Genomic DNA, 27,646 nt, shown 5'->3' on the forward strand with positions numbered 1-27,646 from the left:
TTCTTCAGCAGTCAGAGTCTCTGGACCGGGTCCTGGACCGGGTCCTGGACCGGGTCCTGGACCACGGCCCCCCCACTGAACGCCGACACCAGGTCCTTGACACTGCTGGCTGAGCGAGGTGTCTCCTCGTCTTCCTTCCTCTTCGGCCTCGTCTTCCTCGACTTGGCATTGAGGCTCTTGGAGCGCAGCGTTGGGTACATCCTGTCGTCCCCCAGCAGCAGCTCCTCCTCCTCCTCCTCTCTGCTACCATGGTTACCGTCCTTAGCGTCACCCTCTTGTTCCTCACTGGACTCTCCTACTTCCTGTCCTTTTTTCGTCGCTCTGCGGTCCAAACCCTCCTGGTCCGTCTGGGGGGGGCCAGAGACAACGCTGCTGATGGACTTACTGTTGGACGAGCTGCTGAGAGTCAGAGAAGGTAAATACTGCATGACCTTTGACCTCTCCAGGGGGAAGGACACCGCCGCCTCCAGTCGGCTCTTCTCCGGCGGTTTGTCCGAGTCAGCGTCCGTCAGCTCGGCCCGGGGGGAGGTGGGGTCGGCGTCGGGGGGCCTGAGCTCCGGGTCGCAGGGGGAGATCAGGATGTCAACGTTGGACAGAGACTGTCTCCTGTCCTTCGGTCCTCGAACCTCCAGGGTCGCACCGAACTCCTTCACATCACCTACAAAACAGGAAGCAACGAGTTCAAACAGCCAATCATTGACATTCAGGGGCATTTTTCACTCAAACTGATATTTGGATTGAGATGTTTTTCAATTCAGAACAAACGTAAAATAAGAACATCTGAGACTGTTGGATGCTGTTGTTGATCAAAACCTTCTGAAACTGATCCTGTTGCCGACCAACCGGCCTGAAACTTGAGCAGAGAAACATCCGATTTTGCATAACATTTTTGGGGAACAGAATTCCGGTTCTTGTCTGGTTTCAACGCACTGTCATGTTGGAGAAGCCTGTTGCCATGGTGACACAGTTCAGGCGGTTTGTGTTCTCCGGGTTTCAAAAGACACAGCAACAGACAGGAAACTACCAATACCTACCTGACGCGCCTCCTCCCTTGGCGTTCCCTCCTCGTCTCTCTGGACTTAGCTGGACCTTCTTGTCGGTTCCCTCCACGTCTCCGGACACCGACGTCCTGTCGTCGTGCTCCAGCTGGTACCGGTACAGGCTGTACCCGTCGGAGCTGTTCATGCTGCCGTGCCGCAGCAGAGCGGCCGGCTCGCACACGGACGACGCTCTCGAGTGCGAGCACACGAGCATGGCCCGGTCGACGCCCGCCATCTTCTCCAGTGCATTCATCATACGGCCGGAGAACTCCTCCAGCTGAGCCAGGCGGAGATCCACCATCTGCAGGGACGCCTTCATCGAGTGCTCCCTCTCGTTCACCTCCTCCAGACGCATGGACATGTTCTCCACCCTGAGTACACAGGAAGCACTAACGTTGCTCTAGTTCGTAATGCAGTAAGTTAAACAGGGCAAACGGGGGCGGAACAAAACGATCAACCAAACCTTAAACGTCAACATGACAACATTGTCTGTTATTATTGGCTCCTGCAGGATGTGATAAATAATAAGGGATTATTTTCAGATGGACCTCCAGAAAACTAAGAAGAAGGAGTGACTTTAGCTAACAACACCGAGATAACTGATGGACACATTTTATTCACTTTGGATTTGATGAGAGAAGTTGAATGGGAGTCTATGGAGCCGGAGGCTTTTTGGAGCCGACCTCTAGTGGCACTCGCTGGTATTGCAGCTGAAGACACTTCTGGATCGGAAACATTTTACAGACCTGAAGCTACGAACTCTTTTATACCGAGACTGTGATCGACTCCCAATTGAAAAGCAGCAATTCAAGCTTCTGTTACAATTCAGTTTGCTGCTGTGATAATTTAATTTCCCCGCATGGAACCTATAAAGTTTATTTGGTACTTTGGAGGAAACTTTCACTGAGAGAGAGAAAACTTTTAGGTTTATCATATGTGGATGGAGTTTGTCCTGCTGACCTCTCACACGTGACTCGGATTCGCTCGTTGTTGGACGACTGCTTCTCGTCGTCTTTCTCTCTGAAGTATTCCTCCACACACTGCTCCTCGAACTCATGAAGACTCTTCAGCTCGTCGGCGCTCAGCACCAGCTCTGACGAAACACAGCAGACAGACCTTTACTTAGATACCGGCTCCTGAACCTTTTTCAAGAAGAAAATTCCACATTACTGAAAGAATCTTTAGTTTTCATGAAGTTTAGAAGGGGAGTGTTTTTTCTGTTGCCATAATTCACCAATGTTCCTCGCATGCTAACAGCAGATGCTAACAGCAGATGCTAACTAGCTGCCCACGAAAAAACCTCCAGTTACTGCAGCTCAGACAGACATGTGGCCAAAAATGAATCTAAAGACTGAAATAAGATGTTTTAATATCAAATTCAACTTTAGTTTTTGTTTTCATTTATGCAGAAAAAGCTAAGAACGCTAAACGCTGTCTGTCTGATTAGATCTACTCCTGTAAACGTAGTGAAAGTTGTACAATTTAAAATGAAAAGGCGTTAGTTAGGATGCAGCCTCGGTATCATAATGTAAAAACCAAAGCGGATCCAGTTTTAATTAAGCGTCTCTGACTCACGGAGTCGTCTCTCGCGGTCGTCCTGGTCGCCCTCCGGCCTTCGTCTGCAGTGGCAGCACAGCCTCTTCAGCACAATGTAAATGTGGGGCAAGACGATGAGCGGGGGGGGCAGGATGGGGCGGTCGTGGAAGGTCATGATCAGCTGATAGCGCTGGAACTTCCACACCTGATTGGAGATGGACTTCACCTCGAAAAAGGTGTTGCTGTGGAGGAAGAGGAGGGAGGTTAGAGCTGCAGGGAGTGTTACAGTGTTACCATGTTACCGTGTTACCGTGTTACAGTGTTACCGTGTTACCGTGTTACAGTGTTACCGTGTTACAGTGTTACCATGTTACCGTGTTACAGTGTTACCGTGTTACCGTGTTACAGTGTTACCGTGTTACAGTATTACCGTGTTACTGTGTTACAGTGTTACCGTGTTACCGTGCTACAGTGTTACCGTGTTACCGTGTTAGTGTTACCGTGTTACAGTGTTACCGTGTTACCGTGTTAGTGTTACCGTGTTACAGTGTTACCGTGTTACAGTGTTACCGTGTTACCGTGTTACAGTGTCTGTTGTAAGTTACCGTGTTACAGTGTATCTGTTGTATGTTACAGTGTTCCAGTGTATCTGTTGTATGTTAGTGTTGCAGTGCATCTGTTGTATGTTAGTGTTACAGTGTGTCTGTTGTATGTTACAGTGTTACTGTGTTACCGTGTTACCGTGTTACAGAGTCTGTTGTACGTTACAGTGTGTCTGTTGTATGTTACAGTGTTCCAGTGTATCTGTTGTATGTTACAGTGTTACAGTGTGTCTGTTGTATGTTACAGTGTTACTGTGTTACCGTGTTACCGTGTTACAGAGTCTGTTGTACGTTACAGTGTGTCTGTTGTATGTTACCGTGTTACAGTGTTTGTTGTACGTTACAGTGTTACAGTGTGTCTGTTGTATGTTACCGTGTTACAGTGTTTGTTGTACGTTACAGTGTTACAGTGTTACAGTGTCTCTGCTGTCTCTGCTGTAACAGTGGACTCACTTGAAGACGGCGATGAGCAGGTTGACCAGCAGGATGTTAGCCACCAGCAGGTAACAGGCCATGATGGCGGGGGTGAGCCAGGCTCCCGGGATACAGGGAGGAAGCTTCTTCCCATCTTCATCGTACAAGTTGTCTCCACACGGAGCTGAGACACAAACACACACACACACGCACGCACGCACGCACACACACACACAGGTTCAGGTGTTATTTCACTCATCAGTCAAACATCTGTTTGTTTGCTAGACATTTTAACACAGTTCATGTCTCACGAATACTAACAACCACATTCACGACCATCACTTCTCAAACACTCACGGTTGATCTCCATCGCATAAACTGTCCATCAGAGGTGGGCGGTAAACAGAAGAGAGACAGACAGAAAGTAATCAATCAATCATCATCAGTCAGAGAGGAAGACTTCATGTTGGAGCCACTGAGGAGGAAGATAACATTAAACAAATATTATAATTTTATTCATGCAAACAACTTTTTAATCTTTATTATTATAATCTGGAGGTAAATACTGGCACAAATATAGTCAGTTTGAGGAGGGTGAGGACAGGGTGAGGACAGGGTGAGGATAGGGTGAGGACAGGGTGAGGACGGGGTAAAGACAGGGTGAAGGATGAGGACCAGGTGAGGAGGGGGTGAGGACAGGTTGAGGACAGGGAGAAGACAGGGTGAGTACAGGGTGAGGATAGGGTGAGGACAGGGTGAAGGATGAGGACCAGGTGAGGAGAGGGTGAGGACAGAGTGAGGACAGGTTGAGGACAGGGTGAAGATGGGGTGAGGACAGGGTGAGGATAGGGTGAGGACAGGATGAAGGATGAGGACCAGGTGAGGAGAGGGTGAGGACAGAGTGAGGACAGGTTGAGGACAGGGTGAAGATGGGGTGAGTACAGGGTGAGGACAGGGTGAGGATAGAGTGAGGACAGGGTAAAGACAGGGTGAAGGATGAGGACCAGGTAAGGAGAGGGTGAGGACAGGTTGAGGACAGGGAGAAGACGGGGTGAGTACAGGGTGAGGACAGGGCGAGGACAGGGTGAGGACCGGGTGAGGACAGGGTGAGGACCAGGTGAGGACAGGGTGAGGACGGGGTGAGGACTAACAGGTATCTTACTATGGACTCTAGTCTTACGGTCTATGGAGTCAGCAAACACCTCTCCGTAGATCATCCAGTAGGGCATGTAGAAGATGTTGCGAGCCAGACGCCACGTTGGCTTCTCGTCCGGGTGGAGGATGGCCTGCCGAGCTACACCAAAACTCATCAGCACCACCAGCATGATGACCACGAAGTACAACATATCGATCATCTGGAGACAAGTGGAGACACGAAGCTTTCAACCTCGGGACAGTTTTCCACTTCACGTATATTGTGTGTTTTTAATGCAGTGCTGCCTGAGGGCCCGAAGATCACCACCATCCAATATTGGTTTCCAGCCTTGTCCCTTGTGTTCAGAGATTTCTCCAGATTCTCTGAATCTTTTAATGATATTAAGAACCGTAGACGATGAAATCCACTAATTCTTTGTAGTTTTACGTTGAGGAACATTATTCTTAGATTGTTGAACTATTTACCCACAAACTCTTTCACAGAGTGGTGAACCTCTCCCCATCTTCACTGCTGAGAGACTTTGCCTCTCTGAAATCATCTTTTTATATCCAATCATGTTGCCATGGTAGCCGAATTAGTTGTGAGATGTTCCACCAGATGCCTTTTTTAGCGTTACACAACTTTTCCAGTCTTTTGTTGCCCCTATCCCAAATATTTTGAGACATGTTGCTGCCACCAAATTCAAAATATATTTTTCATAAAATAAAATTTCTCCATTTCAACATTTGATATGTTGTCTTTGATTTATCTTTTAATAAAATATGTGTTTACATGGTTGACAAAACATCATTATAATAATCTAACTTTCTTGGAAACAGGGTTGTACTTAGACTGCTGATATTGTACCTGCATGAAGCTGATAATACTTTGAATGCAGGGCCTTTCACTGTGATGAAGTACTTGTACTCTGAAGTAACGGTAGCTGTACATACAACTGTGTAACACTGCGACCTGGCTGTAAACCTACTTTCCCTGTAAAGTAAAGTGAGACTGAATGTGTGCGCGTGGCATCGTACCATCTTCCCGATCATCATGACGTAGGGGCCCAGGTACTTGTTGACCCCGAAGATGTCTAGGACTCGGATGTACCAGAAGATGATGTCGACGCAGTAGATGACGCGTCCGTAGCCCATGTAGGGCTCGTTCTGCAGCCGCAGCAGGAGACCCAGCAGGAAAACCGAGATGGCCGCCAGGTCTGTGATGTTCCAGTAGTCCTCCAACCACACGTTGATCTTCTGCTTCAGCTTCCCTGGCTCTGACATCAGGATCTGAAATGTATCAGATGGTCAGATCACATGATTTAGAAAAACTGCATCATCAGCATAGAGCTGTACATTACGATAAGGTTCATGGTGAATGTAAGAGGACCAAGACCGGAGCCCTGTGGGACGCCTTCACTGACCTAGATTAGAGGACTTGATGTGGATCCATCTGATGCTACAATTCGAGAATCAAAAACCACGTAACAGTCTCGTCCTGACGGCCTAGGTGTGTGTTTGATGTTTACCTGTCTGACTTTCTCTAGTCCCAGAGTGATGATATAAGAGATGACGATCCATTCCTGCAGAGACGGCCACCGCTCCATCTTCACCAGGATGATGTAGTTGTACAACATCAGGTACACCAGGTATGCGATCTGACAATACATATCGACCGAGAGGTAAAAACAATCGAAACTAAAACCTGTAAACTGCAACCAAAAAAATATAAAATATATCTGGAAGAAGTGATGAGATTGGGGGCGTTTGGACACTTGTTTCCTGTTTAATTTTGGAAATTAAATGTGGTTTTGGCTGATTTTGAGTCTTCAGTCAAAGAAAACAGTTTTGCAAAAACACATTTGGAAAGGCATGTTCGTAAACAAGAGTCCAGTAATTCAGACGTCGCTGTTACTTCATCAAACCCTGGGCTGTGACCTTCTAAAGGGATCTTTATAAAGCTAATATTATTACAAAGATATTGGTAGCTGCTACAGAACATACGGTTCCCTTTAAAGAATGAGCACTCACCGTGGTGAACCAGAACTTGGTGAAGGGAGTGTTGTAGAACTCGTAGATCTGCCTCCCCATGGGAATCCTCCTGCGGTGCTTTGTCTGGTTTTCTTCTTCGTCTCCTTTTTTTGACATGGCGTCGACATTAGAGACGGCATCCTGAAAACAAACTCCCAGTTACTCTGACTGCTTCGACCCGATGACGACATTAATGACACCGCCGCCGCTGTTTTTATTTCCTACTTTGTTCGATTTGTCATCGTTTTTGGTTTTTCCGTCAACGTCGTCTTTGGATGAATAATGTGAGGCTTCATCTCCGAGGCGGAAGTCCATGAGCAGAATGGCAGGAGGGAAGATGATCCCTAAAATCACCTGGAGACGGGACAAGAGAGGGACAGGAGAGGCTCAAATGAAACTCTGTTAATATACAGATGTCTGGAGGAATTACGTCCTCAGGAAGTGGAAGTCACGCTGAATCTAAACATATGTGTTTCATGTGTGAAAGTTCAGATTGGACTGAGTTAGGACTTTGAGAAGAAGGAGTGTGCCTCGTGTTTGGACCAGTGCTTGCTGGTACCTTCAGGCTGTTGCTCTTGCCCATCCTCAGGCAGCCCATCCACATGTCGGTGAGCAGCATCTGGCTGCAGGTGTGGGCGATGAAGTCCCGGTGTTTGGCGGCCACCGCCAGCTTCAGACAGGTGGAGTTACTCCAGTTCTTCAACTCGTAGGTCAGCAGCTTCATGGCCACCTGCTCGTCGTGTTTGTACGACTGGTCCAGCAGCTCATAGGCCAGCTGACCAAACTCCCTACAGAGACACCGCAAGTTCACTGCACACCAGCAACCTTCACAGGACGTACAGCGGGTTCAAGGGGACACGTTAAACTACCATTTCCTCTTTGTTCATCCAGCTGAACTGAACCGGAACTGAGGGCTTAAACAGGATAAACAGAACCTGAGCAGAACCCAAACAGGGTGACCAGGGTCCAGGTCCTGGTCTCTGGTTGCATGGGACTCACTTGGAGTTGTTCTCCAGGTCTTGGTAGATGTCGTCCACCAGCTCGCTCTGGGACGACTCGTGGGCCATGGCCTTGTAGAGTTTGCAGGCCACCAGAGCCTTCGCCATGGCCTCCTCGCCGCGCTGCCACAGGAACAGTGCCATCTTCTGGCGCTTCATCAGCACAGCCCACACCATCAGCTCGTGGAAGGGGTACTGGAACCTGCTGACCTCGGGGTCGTCCACGTCGATGTCCACCTCCTCCTCCTTCTTCTTGTTCTTCCTTCCCTTCTGCTTCAGGCAGGGCTCGTCATCCTGCAAGGAACCAGACCAGAACCGGTCAGCAGGTCTTCCTCTGAGACCCGATCACTTCCAAATTGGGACACATGGGACCACATACGTACCTCCATGCCGAGAAGTTTCAGAGCTTTGGGCTGCAAGACACAAGACGACAAGATCAGTGTACTCACGACAGAATATACATTTTTCTGGAAGGATGATTAGTGACAAAAGCAGAATTAGATTTTTCTTCAAAACACACAAAACTTCTCTGTAACCACCGAAGAGTCAACCGAGCTGTCAGTGAAACCATGAAGACGTCCAGTATGCCTCCAGGTTTACTCACTCTCTTGAGGCCGTACAGGTTGTTATACAGTGTCCTGAAGCTCTTCCTGGTGTACTTGCAGCGGTAGGCTCCGCCCATCAGTAACTCCAGCACCAGCCCAATATCGATGAGCGTGATCTGGTAATCCGGAGGAAGATTCCCCTGAAACACACAACAGAAGGTGATGCAGCTTTTACTCAGACAGACATTTTCTTTTATTAGCTGGTTTCCTTCTCTCACTGAGAAAAACTGACTAGAAATAAATCTGAGATCTAAACAGAAAGAAATATCCCAACAGATAAATGAGGGTCAGAGACTTCCTGTTACAAATTTGTGTTTTATCAGACTCAGCTTTGTTGGACAAATTCCTTCAAAGTCTTCACTACATATATTACATGAGTCTGGACCGAGCGGCAACCATCAGTGATGTCATCAACCATCAGTGATGTCATCAATCATCAGTGATGTCATCGTTGGTTTGTGAACGTTATGAATCCTCCAGTTCAGATTCTGTCCGTCACCATCTTTGCTAGTTCGGAGCAGTTTGGAGCAGGAAGTGACCAGTGACGAGCTGGGGGAGGAGCCAGCGGTGGATCTGACCGATCTGTTTGGAAACCTGGCGATACTACGTCCCGCCCACCAATAGCTGTAACCTGACTGCACCACAGGCCTGTCAATCAACCAGACATGCCCCCAAAAACAGGTCTTCTTGAATCTTCTTTTCTAATGAATGAGGGATTATTTTCAGATGGACGTCCAGAAAACTAATAAGAAGGAGTGACTTTAGCTAACAACACCGAGATAACTGATGGACACATTTTATTCACTTTGGATTTGATGAGAGAAGTTGAATGGGAGTCTATGGAGCCGGAGGCTTTTTGGAGCCGACCTCTAGTGGCACTCGCTGGTATTGCAGCTTCAGAAACTTCTGCATCACTTTTGACTAACTTTTCAGACCTGGAAACTATGAACACTTTCATATCCAGTTTATAGTTTAGACAGAAATGGATGGAGACTGACAGCTAACTGGTTGGAGGAGGTAAACAACCACCAGGAAGTGATTCTGGTTTTCCTTCAAACTAAATGTGCTGAAACTCTGAGCCTGAAGAACAGAACATGAGGAGCTGTCCATATACTTCTGCTCTGGATAGGGGTTTATGTGGTGACAGATGTTGAGATGGAGTGAGAGGCTCCTGACTGCAGCGCTCACCTTCTTGACGTCTCGTACCACAAAGTGCAGCGTGTTGGCTGGTCCCAACTTCTGCAGAAACAAACCACAAAGACACAGTGATGAGAAATCAAACAGCAGCTGACTAACACAGTTAATCACTGATTAGTGACAGTTTAACGAAATTACCCTGATGAGCACAGAGACGGCAGCAGAGAGCTGCTCTGTAATCTGTAATATGACTCGCATGTTTTCAGGGCTTTTTATGTCAGTGGAGCAGATAAAGATTAGAGACAGAAGATGGAGTGTCGCTCTGATGGACTCTAAGCCGCAGATCAGCAGCCAGTCAGAATATAGAGGTTATAGCAGAGAGCTTTTGTTTCGTAACAGGACTTCTCAACAGACTTTTATCCTACAACAAAAGCTGGAGAAAGGTTTGTGTGTTTGTGTGCCACCGTTCCACCAATCTGCTCCAAATGACACCAAAGGAAAGAAGATTCTTGCTTTTTTTGCAATCAGTGTCTTTTGTAGTTTTTTTAAATTTTACTATAGATCTTCCTCTACGGACCTTCCTCTACAGACCTTCCTCTACAGACCTTCCTCCTACCTTCCTCTACAGACCTTCCTCTACAGACCTTCCTCCTACCTTCCTCTACAGACCTTCCTCTACAGACCTTCCTCCTACCTTCCTCTCCAGTCCTTCCTCTACAGACCTTCCTCTACGGACCTTCCTCTACTGACCTTCCTCTATGGACCTTCCTCTACGGACCTTCCTCTACAGACCTTCCTCTACAGACCTTCCTCCTACCTTCCTCTCCAGTCCTTCCTCTACGGACCTTCCTCTACAGACCTTCCTCTATGGTCCTTCCTTTACTGACCTTCCTCTACAGACCTTCCTCTACGGACCTTCCTCTACGGACCTTCCTCTACAGACCTTCCTCTTACCTTCCTCTCCAGTCCTTCCTCTACGGACCTTCCTCTACAGACCTTCCTCTATGGTCCTTCCTTTACTGACCTTCCTCTACAGACCTTCCTCTACGGACCTTCCTCTACGGACCTTCCTCTACGGACCTTCCTCTCCTCTTGCTGAGGGCAGTTAACCTCATCAGGAGGCTCCCACTGACATGGACTTTCCGACCCACCATCCAAATGAACAAATCCTATAATCTTATTCTGCATATCTGTGATCCCATTACATCGAACACGGACTGTTACATTAATATTATTCTTCTGTAATCTTTTTACATTATATGTTCTGTATATTTAGATATTCATCTTGCTCTCTTTGTATCATTATTCTTACAAACCGGTTTCTGAAAAAGTTGGGACGCTGTATAAAATTTAAATAAAAACAGAATGTGATCACTGTAAATCATTTAAACTCATATTTAAATAAAATAGACCAAAGACAACAAATCAAGTGCTGAAACTGTTATTGTTTTATGAAAAATATCTGCTCATTTTGAATTTGATGGCAGCAACACGTCTCAAAAAAGTTGTGACAGGGTCAGCGAAAGACTAGAAAAGTTGTGTAAAGATACAAAAAAAACAAAAACAGGATGGAACATCTTACATTTAATTATGTTGCCATGGCAACAGATCAGTAACATGATTTAGTATAAAAAAAAATTATTTCAGAGAGGCAGAGTCTCAGCAGTGAAGATGGGGAGGTTCACCACTCTGTGAAAGACTTTGTGGGAAAATAGTTCAACAATCTAAGAATTATGTTCCTCAACGTAAAACTACAAAGAATTAGTGGATTTCATCGTCTACGGTTCATAATATCATTAAAAGATTCAGAGAATCTGGAGAAATCTCTGAACACAAGGGACAAGGCTGGAAACCAATATTGGATGGTGGTGATCTTCGGGCCCTCAGGCAGCACTGCATTAAAAACACACTATTCTGGAGTGGAAATCACTGCATGGGCTCAGGAACACTTGTGGAAACCATCGTCTGTGAACACAGTTCTTCATTAAAACTCTCCAAAGAAGAAACCATTTATCTGTTGTCTTTTTGTAAACTTAATATGAGTTAACATGCTTTTCAAATCATTGCTTTCTGTTTTTATCTACATTTTACACAGTGTCCCAACTTTTTGGGGAACGGGGTTGTACCAGTGTCCCGTGGACTCTGGTGGTGTGATGCGTGACGTCGGGTCTCACCGTGTTGTAAAGCTCCTCCAGATGTGGGATGGTGAGGAAGTGGTGGATGTTGACGCCGTTCTCGATCAGCAGCTTAACAAAGTCCACCCTGTCCAACACCAGAGCATCCATCATGGCCTGTTCCAGAGAGTTCACCTGTCCAACACCAAGACCAACATCATCATCATCATCACCACCATCATCATCATCACTGATTCCTGCACAGCTGCTGAGCTGTGAGTGGATGCTGTTGGTGTTCGTTGTGTCAGACTTGGTTTCTTACCCAGTTGAGCAGCTCTAGTTTTCGGGGGTCGGTCTCTTCAGGTGGTTCTGGTTTGGTTTTGCCTCCTTTGCCCTTCTTCCCGCGGCCTTTCCCCTTCCCTCCTCCTGCTGCCGCAGCCGGTCGCTGGGCGGCGGGGCTTTTAGGACGATCGGTCGGTTGAGCCCTGACGGGCTGAAGAAAGAGACGGTGCATCGTGAAGTTTACAGACCGACAGGATGACGGCTCAATACTCTGATTGATTGACAGATGTCAGTGAACTCACAGGCCAGTGGTGTCCGTACACGAAGATCTGACTGCGGGCGATGTCCACTCTGTTCCAGGCCAGAGCCAAACTCAGCTGATCGGACGCCGACGCATTCGTACCTGAAATCAAGAAAAAAGACGACAGACAACAGCTCAGATTCAGACTGTCGGTACGCAGAAATGTTTGCAGATTAAACAATAATAAAAAATAATAATAATAATGATGATGATGATGATGATGATGTTGTTACCTTTGAGAAGAGCTGTGAGAATGGACATTTCAATGTCTTGTTGTCCCTCTGAGCCCATCCTAAACACTGTGATCTACAATAACAAACAAACAACACTGTGATCTCCACAAATAAACAAACAACACTGATCTACTTAAACAATAAAAAAAAACAACACTGATCTACATGTGTTAAATCTGGTTCTGGTTCTTGTGGTTCTTGGTGTGTTGGATCTGGTTCTGGTTCTTGTTGTTAACCTTGTTCTGGTTCTCGTGGTTCTGGTTCTTGTTCTGCGGTGGAACCACGTGATCCTACCTCTCTGTGTTTTAATCTGACAACAGATCAGTTTAAGTGAATTGATGTTGAGATTTTTTATTTAAAAAAAAATATATGTTGGTTGTGCTGCAGCTGTTCTCCGGAGGAAGCCGAGGATTGTGGGATTAAATAAATGTTGGAGGGTCACAGAACAATCTGTGTTAAGTGCAGCAGTTTTGGGTCAAAGGTAAAACCTCCATCATTATATTAATGTCTCGGAGACTGACAGAGAACAGCGAGGACGGGTGTCCTCCTCTGTGTCCCGCAGTGTCCAATCATTATAACCGGTGTACTGTAGGTAACCGTGGTTACCTGCTGGTTAATTATGGTTATTATCACCTGTTACTGGAAGTTAAAGGTTTGATTTTCAGAAGTTTAAAAAAATCTAAGAAGATATTCTTTCAGAGGAGCATTAAAAACATTTGTAAAATTAATAAAAAAAATTGAATAAAATATGACCACAAAAAAAAAATCAGAAAACCATCGGAAGAAATTTTTGTATAAAACACTTGAAAATATGAAGAACATGTCAAGAAAATATCTGAAAAATGATCAATATGTACATATATATATATATATATATATATATATATATATATATATATAATCCTTTTTTTAAAAAGAAACCTCAATATTAATAAGAATATTAATAAAATAGCTAAAAGAATATTCATAAATCTTAGATATGTAAAATCTGTCCAAACAATTTTAATACAATGTCCGAAAATTATCAGAAAAAATATCAATAAAAATTCCCCAAAATGTCCAACAAATATAAAATAAAAATATCAATACAATGAAAAAAATAAACTAAAACAGATACAAATATATCTATATATAGATATATAGATATATTTTTTAAATATTTATATATATACATATAGATATATTTATAAAAAGATTTTTTTTTTTTAAATCTTAACATTTTTCATCAATAAGTATATATTTTTATCGACTGTGTGTAAATCTGATGATGTTTTATGTGACATTTGTGAAGAAATATGGAACATTTTAAACGTTTAATAAACTTTTTAATCACCACTGTGGAACAGAAATAGGAAACACGTATAAACTGAGTTTATACGTAACGCGAGACGCGGTCGGTTGCTGATGGTGAACGGATGAATGACGACACGTGACGACAGGATGTTATGATGAAGAGCAGGTTTATTGGTGATGATGAAGAACCAGAAGAATACATGAGACACTTCTTGTCTGTCCCCGTCTAACCTACCAGAGCTCTCTTCTTCATGCACTCCATCACCATGAGGAAGATCTGCTGCGCCTGACTGCGGCTGTAGTTGAAGGTCTTCTGGATGGTGACCAGCAGCTGGTCTTTCACGCTCTCACTCATCACCCTGCAGTGGAGGAGACACGGGACGCTCAGACGGAGACACGGAGACACTGAAGGACGCTCCGACGGGGACACGGAGACACTGAAGGACGCTCAGACGGAGACACCGAGACACTGGAGGACGCTCAGATGGAGACACCGAGACACTGAAGGACGCTCAGACGGAGACACCGAGACACTGAAGGACGCTCAGACGGAGACACCGAGACACTGAAGGACGCTCAGACGGAGACACTGAGACACTGAAGGCAATCAGACGGAGACACGGAGACACTGAAGGCAATCAGATGGAGATAAATAGCATCCTTATAAATATTAATAATGTATAAATTAAAACTTTAGTTACTGGACACATTATTTAAGTGTTAATTAATCAATAATTCATGTTTATTACTGCATTAACTAATGATCATTAATGTAAACATATCATGAGCATCATTGTATTGTTTATTGACGCAGCAGGACACGTCCTCACCCGTCCTCCTCGCAGTATCTGTGAGCGAAGGAAATGATGTCCGAGGCTCGACCGCTGCCGTCACAAACCACCACCGGCACCGGAGGCTCCTCCTTCAGGCTCTCCAACACGATGGAGATGACGTTCGGACCCCCCTCCAGGATCAGACACACCACCGGGACCCCCTGACCCAGACCTGAGACCCACACAGAGACGGCGATCTGATCACAGGACGCACATCTGATCCCGAACAGTCACAATATCTCCAATAAATAATAACTCTCAGTCTCAGTCACACGATTCAGATTTCAGATTCACCTCTGTGGGTTACGTTAGCCTAGCTTAGCACAAAGAATGGAAGTAGGGGGAAACTGCTAGCCAGTGAATAGCCACAAAGCAGGAACCGTGTAAAGCAGTTAGCATTGTGCTACCGTTAAGGGATTTAGAAATGTAATTTAAGATCAACTTGTTCTTCTAGTCTGTAACCACTTTGTTTGCTTCTCGACAGTCTGAGTGTTCTTTTTGGGTCTGTAGGTGTTTCAGTGGTTTCTTCAGGGTTTGCTTGTTTCGGTGGTTCCCGTCAGGGTTTGGTTCCCGTCAGGGTTTGGTTCCCCCGGTCCATCGGAGGTTGAAGTGAGAGGTGACAGCTGAGCCTCCCTTTGCTGTCCCTGCCTTACAGATAGTTCCAGGCATAGGATGACAAAGGGAAACCCACAGGTCACATGATTGGTCACCTGGACCGATGAGACTCTGGAGGTCTGAACAGCACCGGTGATTGGCTGTTTGGGGAGGTCACATGTTCGTGACTCACGTGTGTTGATCTTCTGCAGAGCGATGTGCTTCTCCAGCTGACGGCGGAGGCGGACCTCGGCGCCGTACTTGCCGCTGGTCCCGTTGTCGGACAAGATGAAGTGGGAGTGGCTGCTGTTCAGGATCGACAGCTTGCTGAGTGGGTTGGACATGGTCTGATAGGGCCGGGTCACCTGGAACACAAAGACGTGATTGGTCCAATTAGAGGTGGGAGGAGCAAGTCAAAAAAGGGATACCACTGTTTACAATCTATATTAGCAACATTATCACGAAAACAAAGAGGAGAATATCTAGAATATCTGTTTCTATGCAGATGACACGCTCTGTTTGTATCTGTAACTCAGGCGGCTGGTTCGGACCAGTTCGGACCAGTTCGGTCCAGTTCGGTCTGGTTTGCTCTGAATCAGTCGGGTTTAGTCTGACGATGTCTGGTTTGTTCTGGTTCAGACTGGTTTAGTCCGGTTCAGTCTGGTTTGGTTTGTCTTACGTCTCTCCCGATCAGGTCCTCTTTGTTCTCCACGATCCCCCACGGTGCGATGCCGATGGCGCAGACTTTGCCTCTGGATTTGGACGAATGATCTTTCAGAGCGTCTCCAACATGGCGGATAACTCCTGAAATAACACAGAGGGGTCAGGATCAGAGATCAGGATCAGAGATCTGGATCAGAGATCAGGATCAGAGATCTGGATCAGAGATCAGGATCAGAGATCAGAGGTTAGCTTAGCTTAGCTTAAGTCTGGAAGCAAACAGCTGGTCTGAGAGGGTGGAGGACCTGGGTGTGGTCTGAGAGGGTGGAGGTCCTGAGTCCGGTACCTGTACTGACTCCTCCGGTGAAGATCCAGGCTCCGGTGGTGACGGCGGCTTTGATCAGTCCTTTACCGAAGACCTGCTTCAGTTTGGGGGGCAGGTCGAAGTTCTGAAGGCCGCCGTGGACGGAGATGAGCAGCGTGGGCAGCTCCAACTGCCAGTCCTTCACCATCAGGTGGAGCAGGGAGTCTGGTTTGGAGTCATTGGAGACCCTGATGAACTGCAGGAGGAGAAGGAGGAGGAGTGGCTGTCAGTGCCAAAGATCTGCGACATGAAGACATGACCCATCACCCCCAACTGCTGTCCTCTGTGGTCGGGTACCATAGCCTTGTTGACGTGTCCTCCTCCCTGGAACTCCAGCACTCCGTAGGTGTCGGTTGGGGACGTCTGGGTGTGTTTGACGGCGCTCCATCTCTCTGCAGGTTGGACCTCCAGCTGGACCAGCGGGGCTCCTTCCTCTTTGGCCCCCGGAGGGATGGCGGCGTGCTGCGTCACCAGCTGACCGCAGCTGCACCTGAACCACATGGAGAACATGAAGAACATGGAGAACATGGAGAACATGGAGAACATGGAGAATATGAAGAACATGGAGAACATGGAGAATATGAAGAACATGGAGAACATGGAGAACATGAACGACATAGAGAACATGGAGAACATGAAGAACATGAAGAACATGGAGAACATGGAGAACATGAAGAACTTGGAGAACATGAAAAACATGGAGAACATGAGCATGAATTAGGTTCTCTGTATTTGAACTCTGTGAGCGTTTCCTGTGAAACTGAACGGAGTTCAGCAGCTTCAACCAACTGCAGAAGAACAAGTGACACTTTTAAACTGAAAAAAAAAAAAAAACTAATCTGAGCAGATAATTTGACTTCAAGTCTTCATCCAACCTGGTTTGAACTTCACTTTGTTCAACAATGAACTCAGATTCAAAGTGGCAGGACTGAATGTTTCCTACGTTAAGACGAACCCGAAAATGATTTCAGAGAAACTTTTCATGGATCAGATTCGGCCTGAAAACAGTCTCCATGGCAACAACCCAGCCCTCCTCTCATTGGTCTCCTGGCAGGGTCACATGATCGCAACTCACGGATAATCGATGACATGTGACTCGCCGCGTCCCTCAGATTAAACGGAGGACAGCGAACACGCTGTTTTCACGTGAAGATCAAGTGACACCGACGCGAACACAAAGACTTTAAACCGGCAGGAGGAGAAAACAGCGGCCCGCGGCCCAGATGTAGCCCTCGTGGAGAACTTGAGGACTTCACATTTTCAGAAATCTACTGAAACATAAATGTACCTGGTGGCGTCTCTGCTGGGAATAATCTGGACACATTCTCTCTTCTGGAAGGTCCTCTCGATCCAGGCTCGGTGGACCTGAAACCAGAACCACAAACATCAGGCGGGTCGTGGCGCCGACGCCTCCATCGGACCGCCGACTTCACACCATCGATTCAGCACGTTAATCATCGGTGGAAATACGAGCTGAAATATGATGAAACTCTGAATCCAGGAGGACATTTTAAGATAGAATTCATATTTTACTGAAATAAAATTCAGCATTTGGTCGCAGCTCTGCGTGAAACCGCTGAAATATCAACGCGCTCGGATCTCCACCGTATCCGGCTAGTTACCGGGAGTTACCGGGAGAGTTACCGGGAGTTACCGGGAGAGTTACCGGGAGTTACCGGGAGAGGTACCGGGAGAGGGGAGCTTCCATTTCTTTATCACCGAATCCTCTTATCCTCCAACAATCCTGCTGCTGCACAGAAAAACACACGGAGCTGCACTTTAATCTGTTTCCTGTGTGTTTAAATCCATGCAGCACTAAGGATTGTGTGTGTGTGTGTGTGTGTGTGTGTGTGAGATTGTGTGTGTGTGTGTGTGTGTGTGTGTGGGTGTGAGATTGTGTGTGTGTGTGCGATTGTGTGTGTGTGTGTGTGTGTGTGTGTGTGTGTGTGTGCGATTGTGTGTGTGTGTGATTGTGTGTGTGTGTGTGTGTGTGTGTGTGTGTGTGTGTGTGTGCGATTGTGTGTGTGTGTGATTGTGTGTGTGTGTGCGATTGTGTGTGTGTGTGTGTGATTGTGTGTGTGTGTGTGTGTGTGTGTGTGTGTGTGTGTGTGTGTGTGTGTGTGTGTGTGTGTGTGCGATTGTGTGTGTGTGTGATTGTGTGTGTGTGTGCGATTGTGTGTGTGTGTGTGTGTGTGTGTGTGTGTGTGCGATTGTGTGTGTGTGTGATTGTGTGTGTGTGTGCGATTGTGTGTGTGTGTGTGTGTGTGATTGTGTGTGTGTGTGTGTGTGTGTGTGTGTGTGTGTGTGTGTGTGTGTGTGTGTGTGTGATTGTGTGTGTGTGTGTGTGTGTGTTTGCACTTTGTAAAATTCCTGCACTCTGGATGATGACGGAGGATTAACATCCGAATGGCACACGGGACCTTCGTTTTTATATTGTCTTTTTCACGTGAATGATGAGTCCTCCATCATCATCATCATCATCATCATCATCATCATCATCATCATCCTCATCCGAAGAGTGTCACCAAACTTTCCCTTTGAAGCAGCGGTGGTTACAGACGTAACTTCAGTTCTGTGGATTCTTTTTGAAGACGAACGGCAGCAGGACGCTGAGCTGAGTCCCGCTGAGACTCTAAACCGGGGACGGACAACATGGCTGCTGCAGCTGTCCACATCTGTCCACATCATCTGTCCGAGTGGTTTCAAGTAGAAAAATCTGAAGTCTGAACATTTAAGAGGTTTTTTTAGGTGTTTTTTTTTTTTTTAAATAAGGTTTTCAGTGAAGTTTAACGTTTTTGTTTTTTTTAAATCAGTCTGATTTCATCCAGCTGGAATAAAATCTGTCGACACGCTCAGAAACTGAACTCAGGAAGAAAACATGGAGACCAACAAACCTCTGAGACGCATCATCTTCATCTTCATCTTCATCTTCACATCAGACGAAGAGGAACCAAAAAATCTGACGGGACACCAGCAGGTCTCTGAGGACTCCGAGGCCTCCTTGAGGTCTCCGAAGAGACTCCGAGGTCTCCGATGTCTCCGATGTCTCCGAGGACTGTGAGGACCCGGCGCTCCTGCAGTCTGGCTGCAGCTCAGCACATAAGGAAGGAGTTGACTTTATGCAGCTGAGCGGGTTCATGTGACGAGCATGTGAGGCAGCGTCTCTTTGTTGGAGCCGGTCTCATGACTCCGGTCCGAGCTAATCCTTCTGGGAGTCTCATGACCCGCCGAGCGTCCACACGAGAGGGTTTCTTCCACTGCCACAAATCTGCTCTGAGAAATCCAACAAAACCTCCAACGTCCAAAATCTAAAGCGTCCAAAACTTCAAATGTCCAAAACTTCAAATGTCCAAAACCTCAAATATCCAAAACTTCAAATGTCCAAAACCTCAAATATCCAAAACTTCAAATGTCCAAAACCTCAAATGTCCAAAACTTCAAATGTCCAAAACCTCAAATGTCCAAAGCCTCAAATGTCCAAAACTTCAAATGTCCAAAGCCTCAAATGTCCAAAACTTCAAATGTCCAAAACCTCCAACGTCCAAAATCTAAAGCGTCCAAACACTTTTATTTGCACTAAAAGTGGGGTTTTTTTTCATTTATAAACCTGAACAACAGTCTGAAGTGAGAGTTTCTGTTTTTCTTTAGAAATATGATAATACTAATACTACTACTACTACTACTAATAATAATAATAATAATACTAATAATACTAATACTAATACTTGTCAGGAGTTCAGTTTTTTCCTCCGTTTTGCCCCCGATCACCTCTCCTCCTGTGTCCCCTGTCTTTGTCTGTGGCCACGCCCCTCACCTCCCGTGGCCACGCCCCTCACCGGTCCCAGCAGATGCAGTCACTCACCCCTGATCACCACCTGCAGGTGTGCTGCATCTCCCTGATCACCTCCCCAGACTATATGTAACCTGCCCCTGCACAACTCTGGTTGTCGGTGCATTTTTGTTAGCCACCCGTCCGTCCTCTGTCAGCTCTCCGTCAGTCCTGTTCCTGTTCCTCCGGCCTCTGTGTCTCCTGCGGATATCCCCGTCAAGATCACCAGTCGGTGGAGTTGCCCTCCCGGCTTGGAAGATTGTTGACGCCGTCCCTTCCGCTGGTCTGCCGGCTGCCCTGTTACCCGTGTCCCCCTGGAGCTGTCGGTTGAGTTGCCCTCCCGACTGGACGTAAAGTGGACACGCTCGGTGCCACATTTTTGGTTTGTAGCTTTTTGTTTGTTTTTTTGGACAATAAAGACTGTATTTTTGGAACTTGAAACCTCGAGTCTGTGAGCTTGCATTTGGGTCCTGGAAAAACACCCACCTCATAACAGAATGCACCGACCAAGGAAGGACCCAGCAGCCACAGACTCGAATCCTAAATACATGACTCTATTTCAATATTTTTCCAATCAGGCCCGCCTGAATGACACGGTTTCCGCTGAACCCCGGACTGGATTCGAGGGAACCCGCCTGGCCTTCTGGGACCCCCCCCAGAAGGAGGCGGCGACGCCGGGGTCACCGGCCATCCGGTCCTGCTGCGCCCTTAATCTCTGGACGTGTAGCCGTCAGTCCAGTCCGTCGCTACGGGCGAGCCCGCAGCCCCGTCGGTCACTACGAGCGAGCCCTCAGCCCTATAGGTCGCTACGAGCGAGCCCACGGCCCCATCGGTCCCCCCTACGAACTCTCTACCCCCGCAGTGCCGGCGAGAGATCCGGACGCCATCTGGGCCCGGGCGTTGGCCCTCAAGTACCTGCAGCATGGCCTATGCGGCAGTAATGCTGCTCCTTCGTTCCCCGTCGCTGGATGGGTCGTCGCCCCGCCTCCTGCTCCATCCTCCTGTGCGGTCGTCGCCACGCCACCGGCCCCTGCTGCCTCCGGCGCGGTCGACTCCCCGTCTCCGTCCTCCGGCGCAGTCGCCGCCCCATCTCCGGCCTCCGGCGAGGTTGACGCCCCGCCTCCGGCTCCATCCTCCTGCGCGGTTGTCGCCACGCCCCCGTCTCCGTCCTCCGGCGCGGTCACCGCCCCGTCTCCGGCCTCCGGCGCGGTCGGCGCCACGCCTCCGGCCCCATCCTCCGGCGAAGTCGTGCCTCCGGCTCTGGCCTCAGGCGCGGACGCCGCCCCGCCTCCTGCTCCGTCCTCCTGTTCGGTCATCGCTCCGGCCTCCGGCGTGGTCGGCGCCACGCCTCCGGCTCCGTCCTCCAGGAGTGTCGTCACTCCGCCTCCAGCTCCGTCCTCCATCGCGGTCGAAGCCCTGCCTCGTCATCGTCCTCCGGAGCAGTCACCCCAGTCCGTCCTGCCCCGTGGGCGTCCTCCGGAGAGGTCCCCCGAACCCGTCCTGCCCCGTGGCCATCCTCCGGAGAGATCCCCTGAACCTGTCCTGCCCCGTGGCCGTCCTCCGGAGCGGTCACCCCAGTCCGTCCTGCCCCGTGGCCGTCCTCCGGAGCGGTCCCCCCGAACCTGTCCTGCCCCGTGGCCGTCCTCCGGAGCGGTCACCCCAGTCCGTCCTGCCCCGTGGCCGTCCTCCAGAGCGGTCCCCCGAACCCGTCCTGCCCCGTGGCCGTCCTCCGGAGCGGTCACCCCAGTCCGTCCTGCCCCGTGGCCGTCCTCCGGAGCGGTCACCCGAACCCGTCCTGCCCCGTGGCCGTCCTCCGGAGCGGTCACCCCAGTCCGTCCTGCCCCGTGGCCGTCCTCCGGAGCGGTCCCCCGAACCTGTCCTGCCCCGTGGCCGTCCTCCGGAGCGGTCACCCCAGTCCGCCCTGCCCCGTGGCCGTCCTCCGGAGAGAGCCCCTGAACCTGCCCTGCGGCCGTCCTCCGGAGCGGTCACCCCAGGCCTTCCTGCCCCGTGGCCTTCTTCCGTCCACCTAGGTTTCCTGTCTCGTGTCTTGTGTTAGTGTGGTCCTCCGTCCCTCCTCCGGTCCCCCCCTCCTCCCACCCGGTCCGGTCCAGTTTTGGTCGCCGAGAGGCTCCCTTTGAGGGGGGGGTACTGTCAGGAGTTCAGTTTTGCCCCCGATCACCTCTCCTCCTGTGTCCCCTGTCTTTGTCTGTGGCCACGCCCCTCACCTCCCGTGGCCACGCCCCTCACCAGTCCCAGCAGATGCAGCCACTCACCCCTGATCACCACCTGCAGGTGTACTGCATCTCCCTGATCACCTCCCCAGACTATATGTAACCTGCCCCTGCACAACTCTGGTTGTCGGTGCATTTTTGTTAGCCACCCGTCCGTCCTCTGTCAGCTCTCCGTCAGTCCTGTTCCTGTTCCTCCGGCCTCTGTGTCTCCTGCGGATATCCCCGTCAAGATCACCAGTCGGTGGAGTTGCCCTCCCGGCTTGGAAGATTGTTGACGCCGTCCCTTCCGCTGGTCTGCCGGCTGCCCTGTTACCCGTGTCCCCCTGGAGCTGTCGGTTGAGTTGCCCTCCCGACTGGACGTAAAGTGGACACGCTCGGTGCCACATTTTTGGTTTGTAGCTTTTTGTTTGTTTTTTTGGACAATAAAGACTGTATTTTTGGAACTTGAAACCTCGAGTCTGTGAGCTTGCATTTGGGTCCTGGAAAAACACCCACCACATAACAGAATGCACCGACCAAGGAAGGACCCAGCAGCCACAGACTCGAATCCTAAATACATGACTCTATTTCAATATTTTTCCAATCAGGCCCGCCTGAATGACACGGTTTCCGCTGAACCCCGGACTGGATTCGAGGGAACCCGCCTGGCCTTCTGGGACCCCCCCAGAAGGAGGCGGCGACGCCGGGGTCACCGGCCATCCGGTCCTGCTGCGCCCTTAATCTCTGGACGTGTAGCCGTCAGTCCAGTCCGTCGCTACGGGCGAGCCCGCAGCCCCGTCGGTCACTACGAGCGAGCCCTCAGCCCTATAGGTCGCTACGAGCGAGCCCACGGCCCCATCGGTCCCCCCTACGAACTCTCTACCCCCGCAGTGCCGGCGAGAGATCCGGACGCCATCTGGGCCCGGGCGTTGGCCCTCAAGTACCTGCAGCATGGCCTATGCGGCAGTAATGCTGCTCCTTCGTTCCCCGTCGCTGGATGGGTCGTCGCCCCGCCTCCTGCTCCATCCTCCTGTGCGGTCGTCGCCACGCCACCGGCCCCTGCTGCCTCCGGCGCGGTCGACTCCCCGTCTCCGTCCTCCGGCGCAGTCGCCGCCCCATCTCCGGCCTCCGGCGAGGTTGACGCCCCGCCTCCGGCTCCATCCTCCTGCGCGGTTGTCGCCACGCCCCCGTCTCCGTCCTCCGGCGCGGTCACCGCCCCGTCTCCGGCCTCAGGCGCGGACGCCGCCCCGCCTCCTGCTCCGTCCTCCTGTTCGGTCATCGCTCCGGCCTCCGGCGTGGTCGGCGCCACGCCTCCGGCTCCGTCCTCCAGGAGTGTCGTCACTCCGCCTCCAGCTCCGTCCTCCATCGCGGTCGAAGCCCTGCCTCGTCATCGTCCTCCGGAGCAGTCACCCCAGTCCGTCCTGCCCCGTGGGCGTCCTCCGGAGAGGTCCCCCGAACCCGTCCTGCCCCGTGGCCGTCCTCCGGAGAGATCCCCTGAACCTGTCCTGCCCCGTGGCCGTCCCCCGAACCCGTCCTGCCCCGTGGCCGTCCTCCGGAGAGGTCCCCCGAACCCGTCCTGCCCCGTGGCCATCCTCCGGAGAGATCCCCTGAACCTGTCCTGCCCCGTGGCCGTCCTCCGGAGCGGTCACCCCAGTCCGTCCTGCCCCGTGGCCGTCCTCCGGAGCGGTCCCCCGAACCTGTCCTGCCCCGTGGCCGTCCTCCGGAGCGGTCACCCCAGTCCGTCCTGCCCCGTGGCCGTCCTCCGGAGCGGTCACCCGAACCCGTCCTGCCCCGTGGCCGTCCTCCGGAGCGGTCCCCCGAACCTGTCCTGCCCCGTGGCCGTCCTCCGGAGCGGTCACCCCAGTCCGCCCTGCCCCGTGGCCGTCCTCCGGAGAGAGCCCCTGAACCTGCCCTGCGGCCGTCCTCCGGAGCGGTCACCCCAGGCCTTCCTGCCCCGTGGCCTTCTTCCGTCCACCTAGGTTTCCTGTCTCGTGTCTTGTGTTAGTGTGGTCCTCCGTCCCTCCTCCGGTCCCCCCTCCTCCCACCCGGTCCGGTCCAGTTTTGGTCGCCGAGAGGCTCCCTTTGAGGGGGGGGGTACTGTCAGGAGTTCAGTTTTGCCCCCGATCACCTCTCCTCCTGTGTCCCCTGTCTTTGTCTGTGGCCACGCCCCTCACCTCCCGTGGCCACGCCCCTCACCAGTCCCAGCAGATGCAGCCACTCACCCCGGATCACCACCTGCAGGTGTACTGCATCTCCCTGATCACCTCCCCAGACTATATGTAACCTGCCCCTGCACAACTCTGGTTGTCGGTGCATTTTTGTTAGCCACCCGTCCGTCCTCTGTCTGCTCTCCGTCCGTCTTCCGTCTGCTCCCCGTCAGTCCTGTTCCTGTTCCCGTTCCTCCGGCCTCTGTGTCTCCTGCGGATATCCCCGTCAAAATCACCAGTCGGTGGAGTTGCCCTCCCGGCTTGGAAGATTGTTGACGCCGTCCCTTCCGCTGGTCTGCCGGCTGCCCTGTTACCCGTGTCCCCCAGGAGCTGTCGGTTGAGTTGCCCTCCCGACTGGACATAAAGTGGACACGCTCGGTGCCACCTTTTGGTTTGTAGTTTTTTGTTTGTTTTTTTGGACAATAAAGACTGTATTTTTGGAATTTGAGAACCTTGAGTCTGTGAGCTTGCATTTGGGTCCTGGAGAAACACCCACCACATAACAATACTAATAATAATACTGACAATACTACTACTAATACTAATAACATGAAGGACAGATGAAGCTCATTAAAGTAACAAAGTAAAAAGTCTGTTTCAATTAATAACTCGACAACGATCGTTTCACGTAAACAGATGAAGGTTCGCTGAAGTTTCTTCACATTTAAAACATTATTTTAAAGTTTGGACGTGTTTGTTCGTCACCTTCGTGTTTCTGAATAAAAAGAAACCAATTACAGCGTCAGCAGCAATGAACGCAGCGCGTGAATGAGGCAGGATTTAGATTATCAGGGTTTTAAATGGGATTAATGCTGTTCAGAGGTCCTCCTCATTTACATAATGAGCCGCTGTGTCGCCGCCTTTTATTTTGTACGCCGACAGGAAGTGGAGCCGTTTGTTCCTCTGCATCACCGTGGAAACCGCACTTTGTGATTCAGATGGCAAAAACATGATTTTTTTTTTTATTTTTTTTTATGATATAGCTGACAATGAGAATTAATCAATCTTTCACAATAATTAAATTCAATCTCCACAATAGTTCCTGTGTGAAGCTCTGCTGAGACTTTCAAAATAAAAACCTGCTTCATCCTTCAAAACAACTCCTCATTGACAGCCGGCTACTCTTCATCCTCTCCTCATCATCAACACCAACCACCTCAAACTCTAAAAGACCAAAGGGTTCATGGGAAATGTAGTTTCATTTAGTTCTCTCACACTTCCAGCTGTATTTTTGTTTCAGTGTTGAATGAATGTCATTTCATCTGAAGCTCTTATTTTGAAAGCAGATAAGTTCTATATTCCAGTCACAGACTTTAAACGTTTAAAGTGATAAAAACAAAATAAAGGTCTAGAGTGACGTCTGTGACTGGAATATAGACTATAGAAGATGGTTCTTTAAACTCTGAAATATAAATAAAAGATGAGAAATAAAATATTGTCTACTTTTTTTTTATCTCAGGAAGTTTCTCCAGGTTTCATTTTATTACTTCTAACATTTAATTATTTGAACATTTTAATTATTCGCTTCATTCTTCTGAAGTTTGTCTCATTAAATCTTCTGCCTGTGGACACTGTGGACGTCAACGGCTGTAACCATGGTAACGGTGCACAACAAAACAGAGGCAGGACATAAGGAACACCGCAGCTGGAGGTGAAGTGATCAATAGATTATCTGATAATCAGCTGATGTCTGTTGTTTGTTTGTTTGTTTGTTTGTTTGTTTGTCAGATTTCACCGTCACATGTTTATCAGAGGAAACAAACAACTCATTGTGTTTGTGGAGTGAAAATCACATGAAGGCTGAACTGATCACATGACCTGAGGAGGAGGAGGAGGAGGAGGAGGAACAAGAGGAGGAGGAGGAGGAGGGGGAGAAGGATGAGGAGGAACAGGAGGAGGAGGAGGAAGAGGAGGAGGAAGAACAGGAGGAGGAACAGGAGGAGGAACAAGAGGAGGAGGAGGAACAGGAGGAGGAGGGGGAGAAGGATGAGGAGGAACAGGAGGATGAGGAGGAACAGGAGGAGGAGGAGGAGGAAGAGGAGGAGGAAGAACAGGAGGAGGAGGAGGAGGATGAGGAGGAACAGGCGGATGAGGAGGAACAGGAGGAGGAGGAGGAGAAAGAGGAGGAAGAGGAGGAACAGGAGGAGGAGGGGGAGGAGGAGGAGGAGGATTAAAAGGAGGAGAAGGAACAGGAGGAGGAGGAGGAGAAGGAGGAGGAGGAGGAGGAACAGGAGGATGAACAGGAAGAGGAGGACGAAGAGGAGGAGGAACAGGAGGAGGAGGAGGAAGAAGAGGAGGGGGAGGAGGAGAAGGAGGAGGATGAACAGGAGGAGGAGGAACAGGAGGAGGAGGAGGAGGATGAAGAGGAGGAGGAGGAGAAGGATGAGGAGGGGGGGGAGGAGGAGGAACAGGAGGAGGAGAAGGATGAGGAGGAGAAGGAGGAGGAGTCACTCGCTCTTCAATCTGATCATATTTAACTTGAGATTAAAGTTATTGATTATTTCTTTGATCGATTACGATGCTCCTGTTACCATGACAACGTCTCTTTGAACACTGTCTGAAACATGGAGGATGCTGTCAATCATATCAATCAACATTTTATAGAGGAAAGGTCAAAGGTCACAGAGAGACAGACGTCTTCTCAACATGTGGACGGACAGACTGGAGATGACACGATGTCCAAATGTCCCCTCAGAGATTTAAGATCTGCTGGACATGTATAAAGTTGAGAGACATTCAGATGTCTCAGATGCCTTAGATGTGTCTCAGGTGTCTCAGATGCGTCTCAGGTGTCTGAGATGTCTCAGGTGTGTCTCTGTCTTACCTTCTGTGATCCAGAGGACGCGCTGCGCTTGATGGACGAGCGTTTCAACGATCCGTTTGTCCCTCTCCGTCCTCTGCTGTCCATGATGACAAAGTTCAGCTGTCCTCCACCTTCATCCTCCTGTCTCCACTCGCCTGTCTGTCTCCTGTCTCCTGTCTCTCTGTCTCCCGTGTCTTCCTGTGTCCTCCTGGTCCAGTCCTCTGTGTGTCTCTGGGTGGCTGTACGGGCGGAGACCCGTCCTCTCTTTGTATAATCAGGATTAGTGGACGCTGCCGGAGGGGGCGGAGCTTAAATGGAGCTGATTTTATAATCAACTGTTTCTACTGAACACGAAGGCATCACCTTCATCACCTTCATCCTCTTCATCATTATCACCACCATCACCTTCATCATTTTTATCCTCTT

General features: G+C 49.5%; 1 protein-coding gene across 1 annotated transcript; it reads right to left on the reverse strand.

The window, feature by feature from the left end:
• On the reverse strand, window positions 1-27,325 carry LOC138196860 (transient receptor potential cation channel subfamily M member 1-like). The gene is made up of 29 exons (XM_069147248.1): window positions 27,242-27,325; window positions 17,460-17,536; window positions 16,469-16,661; window positions 16,154-16,367; window positions 15,827-15,951; window positions 15,341-15,512; window positions 14,551-14,725; window positions 13,956-14,079; window positions 12,428-12,500; window positions 12,196-12,296; window positions 11,934-12,104; window positions 11,672-11,806; window positions 9,549-9,599; window positions 8,360-8,500; window positions 8,139-8,168; window positions 7,757-8,049; window positions 7,317-7,545; window positions 6,983-7,111; window positions 6,758-6,898; window positions 6,256-6,384; window positions 5,765-6,016; window positions 4,755-4,947; window positions 3,950-3,970; window positions 3,632-3,776; window positions 2,616-2,818; window positions 2,001-2,133; window positions 1,071-1,411; window positions 462-643; window positions 1-302 (listed from the first exon to the last, which is right to left on the reverse strand). Exons 1-29 carry the CDS (start codon window positions 27,323-27,325, stop codon window positions 12-14), a joined length of 4,548 nt encoding a protein of 1,515 aa, XP_069003349.1. The 3' UTR covers window positions 1-11.
• Window positions 27,326-27,646: the final 321 nt, after the last annotated feature.

The sequence above is a fragment of the Embiotoca jacksoni genome, unplaced genomic scaffold (assembly GCF_022577435.1).
Source record: "Embiotoca jacksoni isolate LCO1_2020_lvr unplaced genomic scaffold, fEmbJac1.0.p SCAF_138, whole genome shotgun sequence".
Classification (NCBI taxonomy): domain Eukaryota; kingdom Metazoa; phylum Chordata; class Actinopteri; family Embiotocidae; genus Embiotoca; species Embiotoca jacksoni.